General features: G+C 45.3%; 1 protein-coding gene across 1 annotated transcript in view; it reads left to right on the top strand.

Moving 5' to 3' along the window:
- The window catches only part of megf10 (multiple EGF-like-domains 10), an 88784-nt gene extending 68208 nt beyond the window's left edge, over window positions 1–20576 (top strand). The window contains exons 14-25 of the mRNA XM_059566905.1: window positions 1259–1405; window positions 1504–1638; window positions 1809–1937; window positions 3649–3777; window positions 3897–4025; window positions 4117–4245; window positions 4877–5104; window positions 5230–5345; window positions 5685–5808; window positions 6003–6050; window positions 6332–6538; window positions 19424–20576. Coding sequence (XP_059422888.1) covers window positions 1259–1405; window positions 1504–1638; window positions 1809–1937; window positions 3649–3777; window positions 3897–4025; window positions 4117–4245; window positions 4877–5104; window positions 5230–5345; window positions 5685–5808; window positions 6003–6050; window positions 6332–6538; window positions 19424–19593 — 1691 coding nt within the window. The 3' untranslated portion in view covers window positions 19594–20576. The remainder of the gene's footprint in view (window positions 1–1258; window positions 1406–1503; window positions 1639–1808; window positions 1938–3648; window positions 3778–3896; window positions 4026–4116; window positions 4246–4876; window positions 5105–5229; window positions 5346–5684; window positions 5809–6002; window positions 6051–6331; window positions 6539–19423) is intronic.
- Window positions 20577–21609: the final 1033 nt, after the last annotated feature.

The raw sequence follows: 21609 nt of genomic DNA, 5'->3' as shown, positions 1-21609 counted from the left end.
TAGCAAAATCTGCTTATAAGCAGTCCTGAATCAAATAGGAAGCCAGTGAAGTGATTTGAGAATGGGGGTTATATGGTCGTATTTGTTCCTCATCAGGATCCTAGGAGCACTGTTTTGAATGTATTCCAATTTCTGTTGGATTTTGCCAGTGAGGAGCACATTACAGTAGTCCAGTCTAGATGAGACAAAAGCATGGACAAGCTTTTCCACACCTACTAGAGTGAGCATAGGACAAAGTGTAGCAATATTCCTCAGATGGAAAAAGGAAGTCTTGCACAGATATTTATTGTGAGCCTTAAAGATCAGTTGAGAGTCAATTTTAACACCCAAGTTGGTAACTGGTGTTAAAAGTGGAATATTCCGGCCAGAAAAAGTAATGCTGAAAATAACTGATGTCTGGTCCTGGTGTGGGGTGCCTACTAGAATGGCTTCAGTCTTTGAGCTGTTAAGCTTCAGGAAGTTTTGACTTATCCACACATTTATCTCCTCTAGACAAGTGGTCAAGGTGGAAGATGACAGGGCAGCAGAAGGAGATAAATTGGTCTTAAGGTAAAGTTTGGTGTCATCAACATAGCAATGGAATGATATTCCATGCTGGCTAATGACATGACCGAGGGGGAGCATGTAGAGAATAAACAGGATGGGGCCAAGCACTGAGCCTTGAGGGACACCACAGGTGACGTGGTGTGTTAAGGATTTAACCTCTCCCAAAGCGACATACTCTTTTCTCCCAGTGAGGCAGGATGAAACCAGTTATAGACGGAGTCAGAGAGATGAACTGTGTTTCATAGACAGTGCAGAAGAATGTTGTGATCCACAGTGTCGAATGCTGCAGTCAAGTCCAGAAGGATAAGAAGAGATGGAGAACCAGCTTAAGCAGACATCAGCAGGCCATTTGTGACCCTAACCAGAGCTGTTTCCGTGCTGTGGCCAGAGTGGAAACCAGACTAAAATTTCTCAAACAAGTTGTTTTGTTTTAAATGGACCAGAAGTTGTGCAGCATCTACTTTTTCCAGCACTTTAGAAAGAAATTAAAGGTTAGAGATGAATACATAATCATAATGTATTATAACTGTGGTAACAGTTATTCAAGAGATCATAAATGCATTATAATGTGCATTACAAGGCATAAATAATGCATTCTATCAGGCTTTATGTAAAGTGTTACCATCAAGTTTTGTGAAGCAGTGATTGAGAATTTTTTTTTTCTGTGACTCTTTAAGTGATTTTGTGAGTCAGTGTGTGTGTGTGTCTACAGGCATTCATTGTGACAGTGTGTGTGCTGAGGGCCGCTGGGGACCCAACTGCTCTCTGTCCTGTAACTGTAAGAATGGAGCGTCATGTTCACCGGATGAGGGTGCATGCGAGTGCGCACCTGGATTCAGAGGAACCACCTGCCAGCGCAGTGAGTGCTCAAACACACCGCATGCATGTCTGTCCCACAACGACCTGCCTGTTTTCTCATCCGCTCTGTTCTCCTCATGTTTTCCCACCTGCTCCTAGTATGTTCTCCGGGTTTCTTTGGCCACCGCTGTAGCCAGGCCTGTCCACACTGCGTCCACAGCAGTGGTCCCTGTCACCATGTGACTGGCCAGTGTGAATGTCTGCCCGGGTTCAAAGGGGCGCTCTGCAACGAAGGCAAGAAACGTCCCTCTCATTCACTACACTGGGAGTGTGTCTTCTCCACGCCATTTCTTTTTTCAGTTCTTTTTGTAATGTTTTCCATTTCCATTGTCCAGTATCTGTACTGCGGTCATGTCACAGATGGTGGTGTTGATGTGCTGCTCTGTCTGTCTGTCTGTCTGCAGTGTGTCCCAGTGGCAGGTTCGGTAAGAACTGTGCATTGAGCTGCACCTGCACTAATAATGGCACGTGTATCCCCATTGACGGCTCGTGTCAGTGTTACCCCGGCTGGATCGGCAGTGACTGCTCACAGCGTCAGTATTCTGTGCAATCACACTAAAAACACTAAACACTCTTGCTCTGTCAGATTCAGGCTTGCACACTGAATGAAATGTCAGTCTCATTGTAAAATACAGACTCACTCCTTTATAGTAGTTTGCTGTTTTGGGTGAATCTTCTAAAAAAATGTCCTAAATAGTCTTCTTCAGAGTTCAGAACAGTGATGCTGTTGTGTTAGAGCTTCACAATTTGCAGTATTTTGTTTCCACCCCAAAGGCTCAAATTCAGCTCATCTTGTCACACGACAAAACAAATTCTTTAGGTTTCTGATCATTAGGTGACTTAATGTCTGCCTTTTTCTTTGTGTCTGCAGAGATTGTGGCTGTTTAGGCACTTTCTCTCGTATCACACAGTTCTACAGCTGTTAGGCTGGAATCTTTGGGTTAGGAGGGTTTTGTTGGGCATCCTGATGTCTGGCATGTCCTCAGATCTTTTCAAAGCATTTTTTCTCTTCGAACAAATGAATCAAGTCAAGTCACCATTATTGATATAGTGTTTTATACAATAAAGATTATAAAAGCAGCTTTACAGTGTTAAACAGGAAAATTGTGTGTCGATAATGTAAAGAATATTTAATTCTGCTGTAGAGCATTTCTAAAAAGAGTACAATGGCAAACTGTCAATTTTTCAGTTAAAGTAATTGTCATCCAGTTTTTTATATCAAATATGCATTCCATTAGTTTTGCGAATAAGTATGTTTCGCTGGGCAGCGAAGAAATATAGAGCTGAGGATCATCAGCATAACTTTGAAAGTTAACACCAGGTTTCCAGATTATATCTCCCAAAATAAAATTTTTAAGCATGAAAAACAACAGTCCTAGTACTGAGCCTTGTGGTATTCCATACTGCACTTGTGATCTATATGTTACCTCATCATTCATTGCTTTGAATTGATGATGGTCAGATAAGTACCATTTGAACCATGACAATGCAATTCCATTAATGCCAACATAATTTTGTATTCTGCTCAAAAGGATGTTGTGGTCTGTATTGTCAAATGCAGCACTAAGATCCAGTAGCACTAATAGAGAAATAAAACCACGATCGGATGATAAGAGCAGGTCATTTGTAACTATGATGAAAGCAGTCTCAGTACTATTATACGGTCTAAATCCTAATCCTTACAATCTGTCATTTATAGCAGCTGTTGGCTCTCCAGCATTGTCTGATGGGATGTGATATGATCTTGTAGATTGACCAACACCGATGTTTACTGATGTGTCTAATGAAGTAGCACTATTTAATTAAATTGTTTTGTGTTTTTTGTGTAGTATTATCCTCCTGAATAATATATAGCATATTGCTGCTGGGTTGCTGTAATTATAGAAAATTTTACTTTCCACATATGGACAGAACAATCCCATGCGGTTCCTTTAATTGACTCAACTGATGTAGATCTTGTCCTGTAAGTGAATGGTCCATATAAAGATGATACTCTGTGACAGTTTATTATTTAGGAGCATTAGGAACAGAGTTTGTTTTTACCCATGACTTAATCATGCCCTTTATGGTTTGACCTCATTGAGTGTCTGTGGTATCTAGTGCCCCCTGCTGATCATACAGAGAAACATTAATGAAACACATGATCTGCTGATGTTTTATACACAATACCTGTCAAAGGTTTGTAATAAGTATGAGTTTAAAAAAAATGTTTTGAAACATATGTGAAATGTGTGTGTGCTGTAGCATGTCCTCCGGGTCAGTGGGGTCCCAACTGTGTCCACACCTGTTACTGTCACAACGGGGCGTTCTGCAGCGCTTATGATGGCGAGTGTAAATGTACAGCTGGCTGGACGGGGCTGTACTGCACACAACGTGAGTAAAACTTCAATCTTCAATACCACATTCAATATGAAACTAAAGCCCTTATCTCTAGCCTGTGTGCTCACGATCGATCGTGACAGTTCCTATCTTTGTGCTGCTGTGTCCTGCAGGCTGTCCACTAGGTTTCTACGGTAAGGACTGTGTTCAGGCATGTCAGTGTCAGAACGGTGCAGACTGTGATCATATCTCCGGTCAGTGCACATGCCGTACTGGCTTCATGGGACGCCACTGTGAACAGAGTGAGTATGAAGGCGTGGAGCTGCTGCTTTGATGTTTTTAAGCACACGCTCAAGTCTGCATCTGATCCTTGATTACTCATCTGGCTTCCAGAATGTCCAGCGGGTACATACGGATACGGCTGCCGGCAGATGTGCGACTGTCTCAATAACTCCACCTGTGATCACATGACTGGCACCTGCTACTGTAACCCCGGCTGGAAAGGCACACGCTGTGACCAAGGTAACATTACATTAGCACTTGCCATTATTAAATAGGAGGACTTTTTATGTTTCCTTTGTATCAATTGGTATGTTTCAGAATAGCAAAATAATCGCGATGCTTCACAGCTATACTGGTTTTGGTTCACATGGACACACAGTGAGGTTTGTTGCTCTTTAGTCTCAGCCTCAGACACAAAAGTGGAAACACTTCAGGAGTGTCGAAGTCGTCATCAGATTAGTTGAATTATACATGATTTCCGGGAGACGTGTGTGTTGCATTCTTAAACATCCGCCTGTAAAGAAAAATGCTGTGGCTCCAAACCACCTCACGAAAAAAGAAAGTCATCAAGTTTACAACTATGACATCGAGCACTTATCAGGATCACCTAAACGCGGGATATTCAAAATTATGTCAAATATTTAAAGTTCGCTGCATAGAATCTTTAAAATATGTCAGAGAGTTTTACTCACCGTTCTGTTATTGTGGCGAATTTCCGCTCCCCGAAACAAACTGTGATTGGTTGTTTGACATGTCAGAGAAATGAAAGATGTCATAGATTCCAGAGCTTCAGCCGTCAGTCTGAAGGTCTGGCAGTGCGAGACTAGTTGCTCTTTGAGTGTGTGACTCTGAAGTTTGCGGTCTTTCGCAGCCGGTGTGACCATCGTAGGGAATCTCAACAGCTTGACGAGCGCAGCTGTGCCTGTGGACTCGTATCAGATCAGTGTGATCGCAGGAATCATTGTTCTGGTGCTCCTCGTGCTCATCCTCCTCCTCCTCTTCATCATCTACCGCAAGAAACAGAAAGGCAAAGAATCCACGATGCCTGCGGTCACATACACACCTACCATGAGGGCCAACACTGATTACGCCATCGCAGGTCAGCATCATGATGACAGAGTGTGTGATATTGACGTAATGACTTGTCTTTTCATTCTTATGATTTCCTGTGTAATCCTTATCAGGGTCACGTGTGTCTGTGTGTGATGTGTTTCCTGTTTGTAGAGTCGCTTCCGCAGACTGACGTCCCTCCAAACAGTAACTATTTCTCCAACCCCAGCTACCACACGCTGACCCAGTGCAGCAGCCCGCCACACATCAATAACCTGACCTATGGAAAGGTGCTAAACTACTAACAGACAGCTCTGGGAATAAAATACTAATATTCTGGGATGCTTATAAGATGCTACTGTTGAATAGAGCTTTTACACTGATTCCCTTGCCTATGCGCTGTTAGAAGCATTTTTTTATTCATTTTTGAGTAAAATTGGGTGTAATTTTGGACAAAATTTACACAAAAAGGAATGCTCAAGAATCCAAAACCTCCATTCTAGAAAAAGCCCATTGCAAGCTGAACTAACCTATGGTTTCAGGAGCAGAACTCAACCAGAATTGAGGAATTATGTGGAATGTTGTAGAAAGACACTTGCTATAATTGTTGATTTTGTTCTGCCTCACAGCCGAAGAACAATCAGTTGTTCGTGAACCTGAAGAACACTGAGCCACGGAAACGTCTTTCCCTGCTGGATCACACAGGAACTCTGCCAGCTGACTGGAAACAAGGAGGATCCTTCAATGAGCTCGGTGTGACATCCAACCACCATGAGCACAACATATATGACAGGCAAACATTTGAGATGATAATGTTCAGGAGCACAGAACAGAAGCAGCCAAACTGTGCAGTGACTTGTTCTTCAGCAGCATGTGTAGCATGTCCAGCTGTAACTTGTGTCATCAAGAGGAGCGCATTAGTTTGACTTCTGTCTTTATTCTCTCACTAGGTGCTTATGGAGTTGACATGCGTTACATGGGAAAGTCACTTAGAGGTAAATAATTGTTTAGCAAACAAGAATTTTGAAAATGTTATCATTACTCACCAGACAGGTATCTTTTCTTCTGTGGAACACAAAAGACAATATTTTTGTAAAATGTCTCATGGTTTTTTTAGTCCATGCAAAGAAAGTCAGTGATGTCCGATGTTGCTTGAACCCTGGTATGCTCAAACATAAGTTATTTTGTGTTGTGAAGAAGGCATACGGGTTTGGATCATGAGAGTGAGTGAATGCCTTCACACAGTGTGATGATTTGACTCTCTCTCTGTCTGTAGATCTGGTGAAGAGCGTGCCCTATCACGCCAGCTCCAGCTCTCTCAACAGCTCAGAGAACCCCTACGCTACCATCAAAGACCCTCCTCTGCTGCTGGCCAAGAGCTCTGAGTGCGGTTATGTGGAGATGAAGTCTCCCGCTCACAGAGATGCACTGTACACTGAGATACACGCCTCCAGCCCTGCCAACAAAAACGTCTATGAAGTTGGTAAGTAAAACACAAATCCAGCAACACCAGTGAGTCAACTCCATTACTTGAGTGAAAGTTCAGATACTGCTGGTTAAACATTACTCCATTACAAGTCAAATTTACTTAAGTCAAACTACAGAAGTACTTGCTTTTAAGAGGACTTAAAAGGTTAGTTCACCCAATAATCAAAATTATGTAATTAATAACTCACCCCCGTGTCGTTCCAAACCCGTAAGACCTGCGTTTATCTTCTGAACACAGTTTAAGATATTTTAGATTTAGTCCGAGAGCTCTCAGTCCCTCCATTGAGGCTGTGTGTACGGTCTACTGTCCATGTCCAGAAAGGTAAGAAAAACATCATCAAAGTAGTCCATGTGACATCAGAGGGTCAGTTAGAATATTCTGAAGCATCAAAAATACATTTTGGTCCAAAAATAGCAAAAACTACGACTTTATTCAGCATTGTCTTCTCTTCTGTGTCTGTTGTGAGAGAGAGTTCAAAACAAAGCAGTTTGTGATATCCGGTTCACGAACGAATCATTCGATGTAAACGGATCTTTTTGAACCCGTTCACCAAATCTAACTGAATCATTTTAAATGGTTCGCGTCTCCAATACGCATTAATCCACAAATGACTTAAGCTGTTAACTTGTTTAATGTGGCTGACACTCGCTCTGAGTTCAAACAAACCAATATCCCAGAGTAATGCATGCACTCAAACAGTACACTGACTGAACTGCTGTGAAGAGAGAACTGAAGATGAACACCGAGCCGAGACAGATAATGAACAAAAGACTGACTCGTTCACGAGTCAAGAACCGTTTCTGTCAGACGTGTCCGATTCGAGAACCGAGGAGCTGATGATACTGCGCATGTGTGATTCAGTGTGAAGCAGACCGACACACAGAGCGTCTGAACCAAACTGATTCTTTTGGTGATTGATTCTGAACTGATTCTGTGCTAATGTTATGAGCCCAGGTAAGCCGAAGGCTTGCAATCATCGCTAATGAAGCCATTACGTAGAGCGCAAAAGAACCGGTGAACCGTTTTCTTCAACCGGTTTATTGAATCGAACTGTCCGAAAGAACTACTGGTGATCTGAAAACTGATGCAACCGGTTCTTGACTCGTGAACGAGTCAGTCTTTTGTTCATTATCTGGCTCGGCTCGGTGTTCATCTTCAGTTCTCTCTTCACAGCAGTTCAGTCAGTGTACTGTTTGAGTAAATGAATTACTCTGGGATATTGGTTTGTTTGAACTCAGAGGGAGTGTCAGCCACATTAAACAAGTTAACAGCTTAAGTCATTTCTGGATTAATGCGTATTAGAGACGCGAACCGTTTAAAATGATTCAGTTTGATTTGGTGAACTGGTTCAAGAAGGTCTGGTTACATCGAGTGATTCGTTCATGAACCGGATATCACAAACTGCTTTGTTTTGAACTCTCTCTCACAACAGACACGGAAGAGAAGACAATGCTGAATAAAGTCGTAGTTTTTGCTTTTTTTTGGACCAAAATGTATTTTTGATGCTTCAAAATATTCTAACTGAGCCTCTGATGTCACATGGACTACTTTGATGATGTTTTTCTTACCTTTCTGGACATGGACAGTAGACCGTACACACAGCTTCAATGGAGGGACTGAGAGCTCTCGGACTAAATCTAAAATATCTTAAACTGTGTTCAGAAGATAAACAGAGATCTTACGGGTGTTGAACGACATGAGGGTGAGTTATTAATGACATAATTTAGATTATTGGGTGAAATGTCCCTTTAAGTACCAAAAGTAAATTTCCTTTTAAGGTCATTTCACTGTTTTATTATTGTTGTGTGTAATACATGCAATAGATTATGCCAAGCAACTCGTATGTTGCAAACCTATAGAAATGAAACAAATGGAGTTAATTGGTATTAACTAAAGTTCGTGGCAGGGGCACACCCCAAACAATCACCTGACTTCTAAAAACCTCCATATATACTGGCCACATCACACTACACTGCTAGTCTCGTTCTCTCGCAGGGTAAATGTACTCACCTGGTCAGAATGGCGCTCTGTTCAATTCAATGTCACTGGCGACCCTCAACGATCACCTCTCATCATTCCGATCACAGTCTCTTTCAGAGCGGTCGCGCATATTCTGGGCCACGAGTGCACATTTCTGTCTACTCACAGCCTCATCTTGGGAGGATTCTGAGCCATTCCCGGTCTCCACCCTCTCCGTCAGTGGGATCTGCGGGACTTCTTTAGCGCTCATTGCATGTCTTTTAGAATCCAGAGCAGAGGACAACTGAACCACGGGTCGCCTTCAACACACACTTAAATCCAAGCCCTCAGCACTTCCGGCAACTCCTAGGGAGTCACTCTCCGTCAAACGTGATGTCATGAGAATTCTCCTCCACAGCATCAAACCGCAGCGCCCCCTAGTGGCAGACAAGACGTAATTCCACCTGCTTTCGCTCAATCTGATCTTTCTTCTCTATGCTCACAGTTTGCTCATAAAACTCCACTTACAAACATCCTTTCATCCATTCCTATACCCTTCCATTCAGCTGATTACAGCAATACAGCTCACAGCCCAAAGACACACTGGCTGGTCAAATTGAACAGTCTAAGTTGTTCCCCCTTGACTCGTATGTATTACAGACTTGTGCACGGATTGATGATTTTCGCCATGAAATATAGCCACATACGCTGATATGGCTTAATAAGTAAATAAACAAACAATCATCAATACAGCTCCATGTTTTCTAATAATTCTCTACAGCTACTTCCAAATTCTAGATGCCCATTCACTGTCACTCACGCCATTCAAAATTAAAGGAGTGACACGTCTTGGGTATTCTCTAATCTTTGCTCCCTTCAACCTCCAATTCTATTTTCAAATCTTCTTTTCATTCTCTCCCTCCCTGCCTCCCTGCATCTTGCAACACATCCCACTCACAAACATCCTTTCATCCCAACATCCTTTTTTTCCCACCCTAACTTCAGCTGTTTACAGGAATCCATATTCCCTGTGTCTCTAATTATCTCTAACAAATCTGATATCAGTCGTGTCATAATGTTGTTACTTCAGCTGAAATAGCATTATTAAAACCGCAGCTAACAACACCACCACCAGCAGCGCCTCAGGTGAACGATCATACAGCTACAACAGCACCACCACTGCAGCGCCTCAGGTGAACGATCATACAGCTACAACAACACCACCACCAGCAGCGCCTCAGGTGAACGATCATACAGCTACAACAACACCACCACCAGCAGCGCCTCAGGTGAACGATCATACAGCTACAACAGCACCACCACTGCAGCGCCTCAGGTGAACGATCATACAGCTACAACAGCACCACCACGGCAGTGCCTCAGGTGAATGATCATACAGCTACAACAGCACCACCACAGCAACGCCTCAGGTGAACGATCATACATCTACAACAGCACCACCACGGCAGCGCCTCAGGTAGACGAGTCTGCAGCTACAACAGCACCACCACGGAAGCACCTCAGGTGAACGATCATACAGCTACAACAGCACCACCACAGCAGCGCCTCAGGTGAACGATCATACAGCTACAACAGCAACACCACAGCAGCACCTCAGGTGAACGATCATACATCTACAACAGCACCACCAGCAGTGCCTCAGGTGAACGATCATACATCTACAACAGCACCACCACAGCAGTGCCTCAGGTGAACGATCATACATCTACAACAGCACCACCAGCAGTGCCTCAGGTGAACGATCATACAGCTACAACAGCACCACCACAGCAGCTCCTCAGGTGAACGATCATACATCTACAACAGCACCACCACGGCAGCGCCTCAGGTGAACGATCACACAGCTACAACAGCACCACCACAGCAGCGCCTCTGGTGAACGATCATACATCTACAACAGCACCAACACGGCAGCGCCTCAGGTGAACGATCACACAGCTACAACAGCACCACCTCAGCAGTGCCTCGGGTGAACGATCATACATCTACAACAGCACCAACACGGCAGCGCCTCAGGTGAACGATCATACATCTACAACAGCACCACCACGGCAGCGCCTCAGGTGAACGATCATACAGCTACAACAGCACCGCCACGGCAGCGCCTTAGGTGAACGATCATACCGCTACAACAGCACCACCACAGCAGCACCTCAGGTGAACGATCATACATCTACAACAGCACCACCACGGCAGCGCCTCAGGTGAACGATCATACATCTACAACAGCACCACCACGGCAGCGCCTCAGGTGAACGATCATACATCTACAACAGCACCACCACGGCAGCGCCTCAGGTGAACGATCATACAGCTACAACAGCACTACAACAGCAGTGCCTCAGGTGAACGATCATACAGCTACAACAGCACCACCATGGCAGTGCCTCAGGTGAACGATCATACAGCTACAACAGCACCACCATCTTTTTCTCCCATCATCCTTTCTTCCACTCTTCCTTCAGCCACTGTCAGGGCTGCCTGTCGTCTACAGGCGCCTTCTCACCTGCGCATTCTGTGACGGAGGCATGCGAGAAACTCCTGCTCTCATAACCCTACGACACCAGCAGACTGACTTGCAAAGCACCTCCACACTCCTATCAAGAACCTGACATAGTCGACAGGCCACTAGCAGAAGAGGCTGAATTAAAACTTATCTTCTATCCATGACACTCTCATTCCAACCCTTAAACATATCACAACCACAGAATACTCATTCACGTAGCAAGCCACGGAGCTGGCTGGCCAAAGCCGATTCCACTAAATGCCAAGTCTTGCCCATCCATCATGAATCCAGTGAGGCTTCTGGGATGGTGCCGTTAATTCATCGTGAGCCTCATTCATTTGCAGAAGCAGCCCTAGGATGTTGGTCTTCCAAAGCTACAAAGGATTCTTACTAACAGTCTCCTTACGTTCTTCACCTCCTCGAAGACTTCAGATAGTTGCACTTCCATAATGAGGATATCCACGCTAATCTACATCTCTCATCCCATAGTCTGAAAAACAAATTCAGCTGCTGACTTTTACAGCTGCTACACAGTAACCACTTTCTGCTTCCAGGACCTTGACAGAAATTAAGTTGAGTTAAAAGTGCAATAGTTAAAGTTAAAGTTTTCGTTTCTAGAAAAAAATAATACTAAAGTAAAGTACAGATACTCAAAAAGTGAATGTACTTTGTTACTGTCCACACTCTGACTGTTTGTTATTCAATAACTGTATTTTCTCAACTACATTTCAATATTTAAATGTCGTAGTCAGCCACTTTTATTTGTGCTTAATGCGAATAAGTATTTCTTTGATGGGACTACACATCCTGCTGCGTATGAAAAGACTGATGTCTCCAGTAACTGTATGCTCAAACAGGATGTCTAGTCAAATCACCTTTATTTATATAGCGCTTTTAACAATACATATTGTGACAAAGCAACTGAACAGCATTAGTAAAATAATGTGTAAATAATGCAAAAAGGCAGTTCATCGTTGAATTCAGTTATGTCATCATCTCAGTTCAGTTTAAATAGTATCTGTGTAATCATTTGCAATCAAGTCAATGATATCGCTGTAAATGAAGTGACCCCAACTAAGCAAGCCAGAGGCGACAGCGGCAAGGAACCAAAACTTTCCTGTGGTCTTGTCCCGGTGGTCATCTGAGACAAGGTCTTTACAGGGGATCTGTATCTGGGGCTCTAGTTGTCCTGGTCTCAGCTGTCTTTCAGGACTGTAGAGGTCCTTTCTAGGTGCTGATCCAGCATCTGGTCTGGATACGTACTGGATCCGGATGACTGCAGTGACCCTCTAATCTGGACACAGACTGGATCTGGTGGCTACGGTGACCTTGGAATAAGAGAGAAACAGACTGTAATAATAAAACCTTCATATTCATCCGGAAGAAGAAGGCGGGAACTGGCGGACAATCAAACAAAAACTTTAATAACAAATAAAAACCAAAACATAAAATAAAGCCCAGGCCTGGTCCTCTCATATCCTTCACTGTCGTCGCTCCAGTTTTTTTTTATATCCTTCCATCTCCTCTGTGGGACTCGAGACCGGTGGTGGGTCGCAGGTGTCGCTCATTTCCCAATCACTCCACCGGCCTCGCTCGTTCCCACATCCCTCGGCCCCGCCCCACTCGTCACACAGACTAATATTAGCGTAGATGCCATTTTTCTAATGATGAAGAAAGTTCATTGTGTGTTATGGGAAGTGTTCCCGGTTCCGGTTTACCTAATTAATGCAGCCTAAAAATCCTTTAATGGAATTGGATATTAGAAGCATTTCTGTGTGTTATGTGTAAGTCCGGTTAAAGAGATGGGTCTTTAATCTAGATTTAAACTGCAAGAGTGTGTCTGCCTCCCAAACAATGTTAGGTAGGTTATTCCAGAGTTTAGGTGCTAAATAGGAAAAGGATCTGCCGCCCGCAGTTGATTTTGATATCCTAGGTATTATCTAATTGCCTGAGTTTTGAGAATCCAGCAGACGTGGAGGACTATAATGTAACAAGAGCTCGTTTAAATACTGAGGTGCTAAACCATTCAGGGCTTTATAAGTAATAAGCAATATTTTAAAATCTATACGATGTTTGATAGGGAGCCAGTGCAGTGTTGACATGACTGGGCTAATATGGTCATACTTCCTGGTTCTAGTAAGAACTCTTGCTGCTGCATTTTGGACTAGCTGTAGTTTGTTTACTAAGCGTGCAGAACAACCAGCCAAAAAAGCATTACAATAATCTAACCTTGAGGTCATAAACGCATGGATTAACATTTCTACATTTGACATTGAGAACATTGGTTGTAATTCAGATATATTCTTTAGTTGTAAAAATGCAGTTTTACAAATGGTAGAAAATTGGCTTTCTAAGGAAAGTTTGCTATCAAGTAGCACACCTAGGTTCCTATCTGATGACAAAGAATTGACAAAGCAGTCATCAAGTCTTAGACAGCGTTCTAGGTTATTACATGCAGAAATAGCTCCTCATCCAGTTTTTTATATCGACAATGCATTTCGTAATTTTTTTTGATTGGTATGTTTCTTCGGGCCTCAAAGAAATATAGAGCTGAGTATCATCAGCATAACAGTGAAAGCTAACGTCTCGGGTTACTTGACTGTAACCCTGTTCCCTGAAAAAGCGGGAACGAGATGCTGCGCTCAATAGCGCTAATGAGAACATTCTTTGTTCGACCGGTTGCGAAGCACGTGTGTCAAACACGCCAAGAATTGGCTTATATAACCTCGGTGAAAACGTCATTGATTACGTGCACCTGCAGGTTATAAATAGACGTGAAACGGAAACATCCCCAGGTTACCCCTTTGTCTGAAGAGACGTCCGGACACATCAACAGTGCGGCATTGAGGCGCAGCATCTCGTTCCCGCTTTTTCAGGGAACAGGGTTACAGTCAAGTAACCCGAGACGTTCCCTTTCAAAAGCTACTCTCGATGCTGCGCTCAATAGCGCTAATGGGAACGAGAATACCAACGCCGCCGCACTGTAAGTGTCTGGACCCCCAAGGTTGTGTAGTGTGTGCGCACAAACATCGAAGAGGTCTCAGACATGACTCTGGGATGTGGACTCAAGGACATGCGAGCCCGGAGTAGCATGGACATCCAAGCTATAGAATCTGACAAATGTGTGCGGAGAGGACCAACCTGCCGCATCACACACTTGCTGCAAGGGTGCACCATTGCTAAAGCCATTGAAGATGCCACCCCCCTGGTTGAATGGGCCCTAACTCCTAGAGGCGAAGTTTGACCACGCGCCTCGTAGGCTAGGGCAATAGCATCCCTCACCCAATGTGAAATTGTTTGCCTGGTTGCAGCCGCCCCCCGGTTACGGCCCCCATGGCATATTAAAAGTTGCTCTGACTTACGCCACTGGCTAGTGCGGTGGACGTAAATCTGAAGAGCACGTACTGGACACAGTAAGTGAAGTCTTTGCTGCTCCGGTGTCGTGAATGGCAGAGGACAGAAAGCTTCGAGAATGACCGGATGTATATAGTTTCTATTACGCTTGCTGAAAGGCCAGCCTCTCTTAACTGGTCCCTCTCAGGGGCCAGACGTGAAGGTTCCAGAGCTCGGGCCGGGGATGAAATATTGTCCCCTGCGCCTGAGAGAGAAGATCCCTCCTGATCGGAATCGCCCATGGCGAGCCGTCGAGGAGGGATATTAGATCTGAGAACCAGACTCTGGTCGGCCAACGGGGCGCGATCAGTAAGAGGCGAGACCCCTGTTGACGGACCTTGGCCAGGACTCCCGGGAGCAGAGCAATCGGAGGAAAGGCGTAAAGACGCAGTCTTGGCCACGCATGGGCCATCGCGTCCAGACCCAGGGGAGCTGGATGAGTCAGAGAGAAGTAGAGGGGACATTGTGCTGTCTCCTGTGTAGCAAAGAGGTCCACCTCTGCTTCGTAAAATCTTTCCCAGATTTGACCCACTACTTCGGGGTGGAGTTTCCATTCCCCGTGTGTCACAGCTTGTCTGGACAGCCAATCTGCTCCCACATTCATATGCCCCGGAATGTAAATCGCCTTGAGGGACCGGAACTTGTCCTGTGCCCAAAGCAGGACCTGCTGCGCTAACTTGTTCAAGCGGCACGAACGCAGTCCGCCCTGGTGATTTATGTAAGAGACTACAGATGTATTGTCCACCCGCACTAAGACATGGTAGCCTCTCAACTGCTGGAGGAAGTATTTCAGGGCCAGAAATACAGCCTTCATTTCGAGGCAATTGATGTGCCATTCGAGAAGATGACCTCTCCAGATCCCTTGGGCTGGACGGCCATTTAAGACCGCTCCCCAGCCCGTGAGGGAAGCGTCTGTCGTTAGCAACTTGCGACGACAACACGGACCTAGAGTGGGACCCAAAGTCAGAAACCGGGGTCTGAACCACATAGCTAGGGTACGAAGCCCCTGGCGCGTAACCCTTATTTGCCTCTGGGGATTGGCCCTTGGATGAAATCCCCTGGCTCTGAGCCACAACTGAAACGATCTCATGTGCAGGAGGCCCAAAGGTATCACCGTGGATGCAGCTGCCATGAGACCTAAAACTTTCTGAAAGTGATGAACTGTGACTTTCTGGCCTAGCTTTATGTTCTTTAGGGTGTTTAGAATGGATTCGACACGTGCAGGAGACAGCTGTGGCTGCATTACGACCGAGTCCCATACCACCCCCAAATACGTTGTCCTCTGGGAGGGTGAGAGAACGCTTTTCTTGGCGTTGAGTCTCAACCCCAGAGATTCGAGATGAGCTAGAACGACATCCCGATGTCGAAGCGCTTGCTCCTGAGACTGAGCCAGAATCAGCCAGTCGTCTATATAATTCAAAATGCGGATGCCCTGGAGTCGCAGAGGAGCCAGAGCTGCATCCATACATTTCGTGTACGTGCGGGGTGACAAAGCTAGGCTGAATGGAAGAACCCGATACTGGTAAGCTTCGCCCCCGAAAGCGAACCTCAGGAACTTCCTGTGTTGTGGCAAGATTTCGATGTGAAAATAAGCGTCCTTGAGATCGATAGTCACGAACCAATCGCCTGACTGGATCTGAGACACAATCATCTTGATTGTCAGCATTTTGAACTTGTATGTTCTGAGGTAGCGGTTTAACCCGCGAAGATCTAAAATTGGACGCAACCCCCCATCTTTCTTGGGAACAAGAAAATACCGGCTGTAGTAGCCTGACTGTCTGTCTGGCAGGGGAACATGTTCTATGGCCCCTTTTTCCAGCAGCGTTTGCAATTCCTGTGTCAACCAATGTGCTCGTTCCGGTTTCACGGAAGTGGATACCACGCCGTTGAAACGCGGAGGACGATATGCAAACTGAATCCTGTAGCCCCTCGCTACAGTGTTTTGTACCCATGGGGAGATATTTGGCAGTAGCTTCCACGCTGCCAGTTTCTCCGAAAGGGGCAGTAATTTTGACACTTCGTTTTGTTGGGGGGATGTTAGATGTCCGGTGTCCTGAAACGTGGCAGGAAGCAACCGAGCATTTAACATTTCGCTGGAGGCCGCTGCTCCCCGAAACACCAATGGCGGCGGAGATTGTACAGCGGCCCCCTGGGGGTGCCAGGAAGGAACATCTAGTTTCTGATAGGACTTTTTGTGCCCCTCCCCGGGGGGGCACACCCCCACGTTCCAGGTCGCTTGACCGTCAGGACTTCTTTTTCGATAAAATAATCGTCCTCAGATCCGGCCTCTTGCTGGGCTGTTGAGCTCGGCGAGCCGCTCCCCAGTCCCTACGAGGAGGGGGCACACGGCTCGCCACACTCTGCTTCTGGGACTCTCGCCGCAGAGAGACCGGATTGGGTCGGGGCTGGGTGGCCGACAGCCCTGACGTCTGAGCACGGCGGGGAAGGAATTTATCAAAGGCTTCAGCATGTCTCTTAGCCTCCCTGAACCTAGTGACAACTGTATTCATGGAGTCGCCAAATAGGCCAGAGGGCGACACTGGGGCATCAAGGAGGAACACTTTGTCTCGATCCTTGATGCCTGTGAGGTTGAGCCACAGATGTCTCTCCGTGGAGACCAGTGCAGCCATAGAACGGCCAATGGCATGGGCCGTCTGCTTGGTCGCACGAAGAGACAGATCTGTGGCTCGGCGTAGCTCTGAAAACGCTTCCTCACTAATACTCCCGCCCGTGCTCAGGTCCTTCAGCAGGTCAGCCTGGTATGCCTGCAGAACCGCCATGGTGTGCAGGGCAGCACCAGCCTGACCCGCTGCTTGAAATGCCTTCCCCACCAGAGATGATGTTACTCTACATGGCTTGGTGGGGAGAGTTGGCTTTTTAAGTGAGGATGAACTCCCAGGGGAGAGATAGCCCGCAAGCGTCTCTTCGACCTGAGGCATCGCCACATATCCCTGTGCCTTAGCGCCCACGATAGTTGAATAAATTGACGTCGTGGGAACCACAATACGTGAAGAATAAGGCTTATTCCATGAACGGGATAACTCATCATGGAGATCTGGGAAAAAGGGGAGAGATCGATTTTGGGATCTCCCCCCTTGGCCACCTGACAAAAATCTGTCATCTAATCTAGAGTGCTTAATGTTCTCTTCCTCTTGTGGCCATTCTAACTTAAGCCTGGCCACCGCGTTAGTCACGACCTCAAGAAGCTCCCCAAACGCTTTATCATCGCGGGAGGAGCGCTCAGAGGCGGCGCTCTCTGTCTCCATATCGCCGGAGGCAAGAGAACCCGCGTCCTCGTCCCGCTCTGAAGAAGCGCCGGGGCGCGCTTCAGCAGCGGGGGCGGGGACTTCGCGATCAGGGGAGAGCGCGAGAGAGAGAGGACACTCGCGCACTCCTCGTCTCTCGGCAATGTCGACGCGCGAGCCCCATGATCTTAATGAGGACGCCGAGGCTCGCCCCTCGCGAAAGAAAGCAAGCCTCGAGCGGAGCACCCCGATGGGGAACAATTCACAGTGCTCACACTCTGCGTCCTCGAGAGCAGCGATCGCATGCTCTTCCCCGAGGCACTCTAAACAATAATCATGTAAATCATCGTCTGGGATAACTTGAGCACAAGGTGGCAAGCATCTCCTGACTGCACTAGACATGATCTCTATTTTCTTTTTTTCTTTTTCTTTTTTTCTCTTTCTATATATATATATATATATTTTCTCTTTTAAACTAGACAGTGACACACACACACACAAAGCGGTCTCGAAGACAAAGAAACCTGGGGATGTTTCCGTTTCACGTCTATTTATAACCTGCAGGTGCACGTAATCAATGACGTTTTCACCGAGGTTATATAAGCCAATTCTTGGCGTGTTTGACACACGTGCTTCGCAACCGGTCGAACAAAGAATGTTCTCATTAGTGCTATTGAGCGCAGCATCGAGAGTAGCTTTTGAAAGGGAACACTGTGTTTCCTGATGATATCTCCCATGGGTAACATGTAAAGCATGAAGACTAACGGCCCTAGTACTGAGCCTGATACTGATACTGATCCTGATACTAGATACTGATACTGAATAAAGTCCGCAATATCATTCCATACAGTACTATGATACGGTCTAAATCATGACTGTAAATCCTCACAGATACCAATTTTTCTCTAAGATGGAATGTAATTGTGAGGATACTAACTTTTCTAGTATCTTGGACAGAAAAGGAAGATTCGAAATCGGTCTATAATTAACTAGTTGTTTGGGGTTTCGTTTTTTTATTTTTTATTTTTTTTGATGAGAGGCTTAATAACAGCCAGTTTGAAGGTTTTAGGGACATACTGTAGTCATAAAACATAGTCAGAAGAGGAAGTCAGCTGATCATCAATCATACCTCCAAGGTTTTTGGCTGTTTTTGAAGGAGTTATGGTTGATGTGCCTAACTGGATGGTGAAATTGTGATGAAACGATGGATTTGCTGGAACCACAAGCAGTTCTGTCTTGGCAAGGTTGAGTTGAAGGTGATGGTCCTTCATCCAGCAATAAATGGCTGTTAGACAAGCTGAGATGCGAGCAGCTACCGTCGGATCATCAGGATGGAATGAGAGGTAGAGTTGAGTGTCATCAGCATAGCAGTGGTATGAAAAGCCATGTTTCTGAATGACAGAACCTAATGATGCCATGTAGACAGAGAAGAGAAGTGATCCAAGAACTGAGCCCCGAAGCACCCCAGTATTTAAATGTTGTGACTTGGACACCTCACCTCTCCAAGATACTTTGAAGGACCTATCTGATAGGTATGACTCAAACCACTGGAGTGTGGTTCCTGAGATGCCCTTCATGCTTGAAGCTTCTTGTTGCTCCGTGATGGGACATTACTTTCCTGCAGAACAGGAACTGCTGTTTTTCTTTCATTTTTGGTATCTAATCTCTACATAATTATAAAGATAGAAGTATGTAACCCATGTACCGTGCACATTAAACATGTAACCGTTTGAACCTGTATTTTTCCCTATCCAGAGCCGACCATCAGTTCTGTCCACACACTCTCTAACAACTGCAACGGGCCATTTTGTCAAGATCCATATGACCTCCCAAAGAACAGCCACATCCCGTGTCATTATGACCTGCTGCCCACCAGAGACAGCAGCCCGTCGCCCCTCGAGGACACGGACACTGACGGACCATAAACCTCTGCACTTCCACAGCATTCCCTGAACACTTCCAGAGCTGTCCGTGTTGACATTCAGCTCTCACTGAAGTTCAAGTGGACACAGTCTTATCCAGAGTCCAGAGTGTTTCAGAGGAGGTGCAAACATCTGTAATCTTCTTAAACTAATCATTCCATTCAGTAATTACATTTCACACAAAAACAGGAGAATCCTTTACATTTCCAATCAAAGATCTCAGATTATTCCCAATGGCAGTTTTCCATTTTCTCATTATGATATTAAGGATATTAGCACTGTTTATTGAGACTGGACTTTCAGCTCTGTTTCTATTATCAAATTTCTTTTAATTTTTTTCAGGTTTACCAAAGGTTGACGTGCCCCGATAAAGCACCATGTTGTATTTATATCGACAGCGCCCCATTAAGTTTAGTTTACAGATACAAGCTTTAACATTAGCGTCATTTTGGCTTGTGCCTTTTATTTCAGTCCTATAAAACGTCATCACTGAAAGGAAGGGCAAATACTTTAGTGTGTAGTACTTAGAAAGTAGTTTTTAGTAAGCTAAAGCTGGACTTTTGCGAAGGAAGACAAATCTTTAAGATGATGTGATGGGGTCATTTTGATAGGAATACATCTTTGGAGCATTTAGGACATGCAATGAGTCCTAAAGCACTTTGAGCCTGGACATTAATTGTATAAAACTGTACATAGTACCAGTTCTTGAATTGCATTTATTTCCTTTTAAAATGTAACATACTCTTAAATTCCTCTGTACCTTGACCAATATTGCAGTGAAGACTCTGACCTCAGTATACTGGTTTCCTTTATTTTATTGGTTTGTTTGTTACTGTACTAAATATGCCACACGAAGAAATGATTAATAATACTGATTTCAAAAATAACTGAGAGTGTATGAGTGTGTGCTGTATGTATCTTAAAACTGTACCTTTGTTTTGCTTTTCTCCAGATATGTTTTTTAATAAATGCACAAAGTGTAATAAGGTCCTCGTGGTGTCATTTATCTCTGCCCACTTATAGACTATTGATTATATTTCTACTCTACAGCCACTTTCCTTCCACATTTACTTTAATTCATATAATAATTATATAATTATGAAATCATTATTTACATTGATTAGTCTCATAAAACCTACTGTTTTTATTTTGGGGGTCATTTGATTTGTGATGATGTATTCATACAATAATTATATTCATTAAAATGATTCATTTTGCCGAGGTAACGGTTGCTGAGTTTGAGAGTTCTGCTCGACTGCCGCTAGAGGGAGAAGCACAGCGGGAGTCACCTGATCACCCGAGACCTCCTGCAGTGGTGTAGTCACCCGATCACCTGATCACCCGAGACCTCCTGCAGTGCTGTAGTCACCTGATCACCCGAGACCTCCTGCAATGCTGGAGTCACCCGATCACCTGATCACTCGAGACCTCCTGCAGTGCTGTAGTCACCTGATCACCCGAGACCTCCTGCAGTGCTGGAGTCACCAGATCACCTGATCACCCGAGACCTCCTGCAGTGCTGTAGTCACCCGATCACCTGATCACCCGAGACCTCCTGCAGTGCTGTAGTCACCCGATAACCTCATCACCCGAGACCTCCTGCAGTGCTGTAGTCACCTGATCACCCGAGACCTCCTGCAGTGCTGTAGTCAACCGATCACCCGAGACCTCCTGCAGTGCTGTAGCCAGCCGATCACCTGATCACCCGAGACCTCCTGCAGTGATGTAGTCACATGATCACCCGAGACCTCCTGCAGTGCTGTAGTCACCTGATAACCTGATCACCCGAGACCTCCTGCAGTGCTCTAGTCACCCGATCACCTGATCGCCCGAGACCTCCTGCAGTGTTGTAGTCACCTGATCACCCGAGACCTCCTGCAGTGCTGTAGTCAACTGATCACCTGATCACCCGAGACTTCTTGCAGTGCTGTAGTCAACCGATCAACCGAGACCTTCTGCAGTGCTGGAGTCACCCGATCACCTGATCACCCGAGACCTCCTGCAGTGCTGTAGTCACCC

This window comes from Carassius carassius, chromosome 14 (assembly GCF_963082965.1).
Source record: "Carassius carassius chromosome 14, fCarCar2.1, whole genome shotgun sequence".
NCBI classification, from domain to species: Eukaryota; Metazoa; Chordata; class Actinopteri; order Cypriniformes; family Cyprinidae; genus Carassius; species Carassius carassius.
The sequence above is the reverse complement of the archived record's forward strand: the minus strand, read 5'-3'. Positions and strand labels throughout refer to the sequence as shown.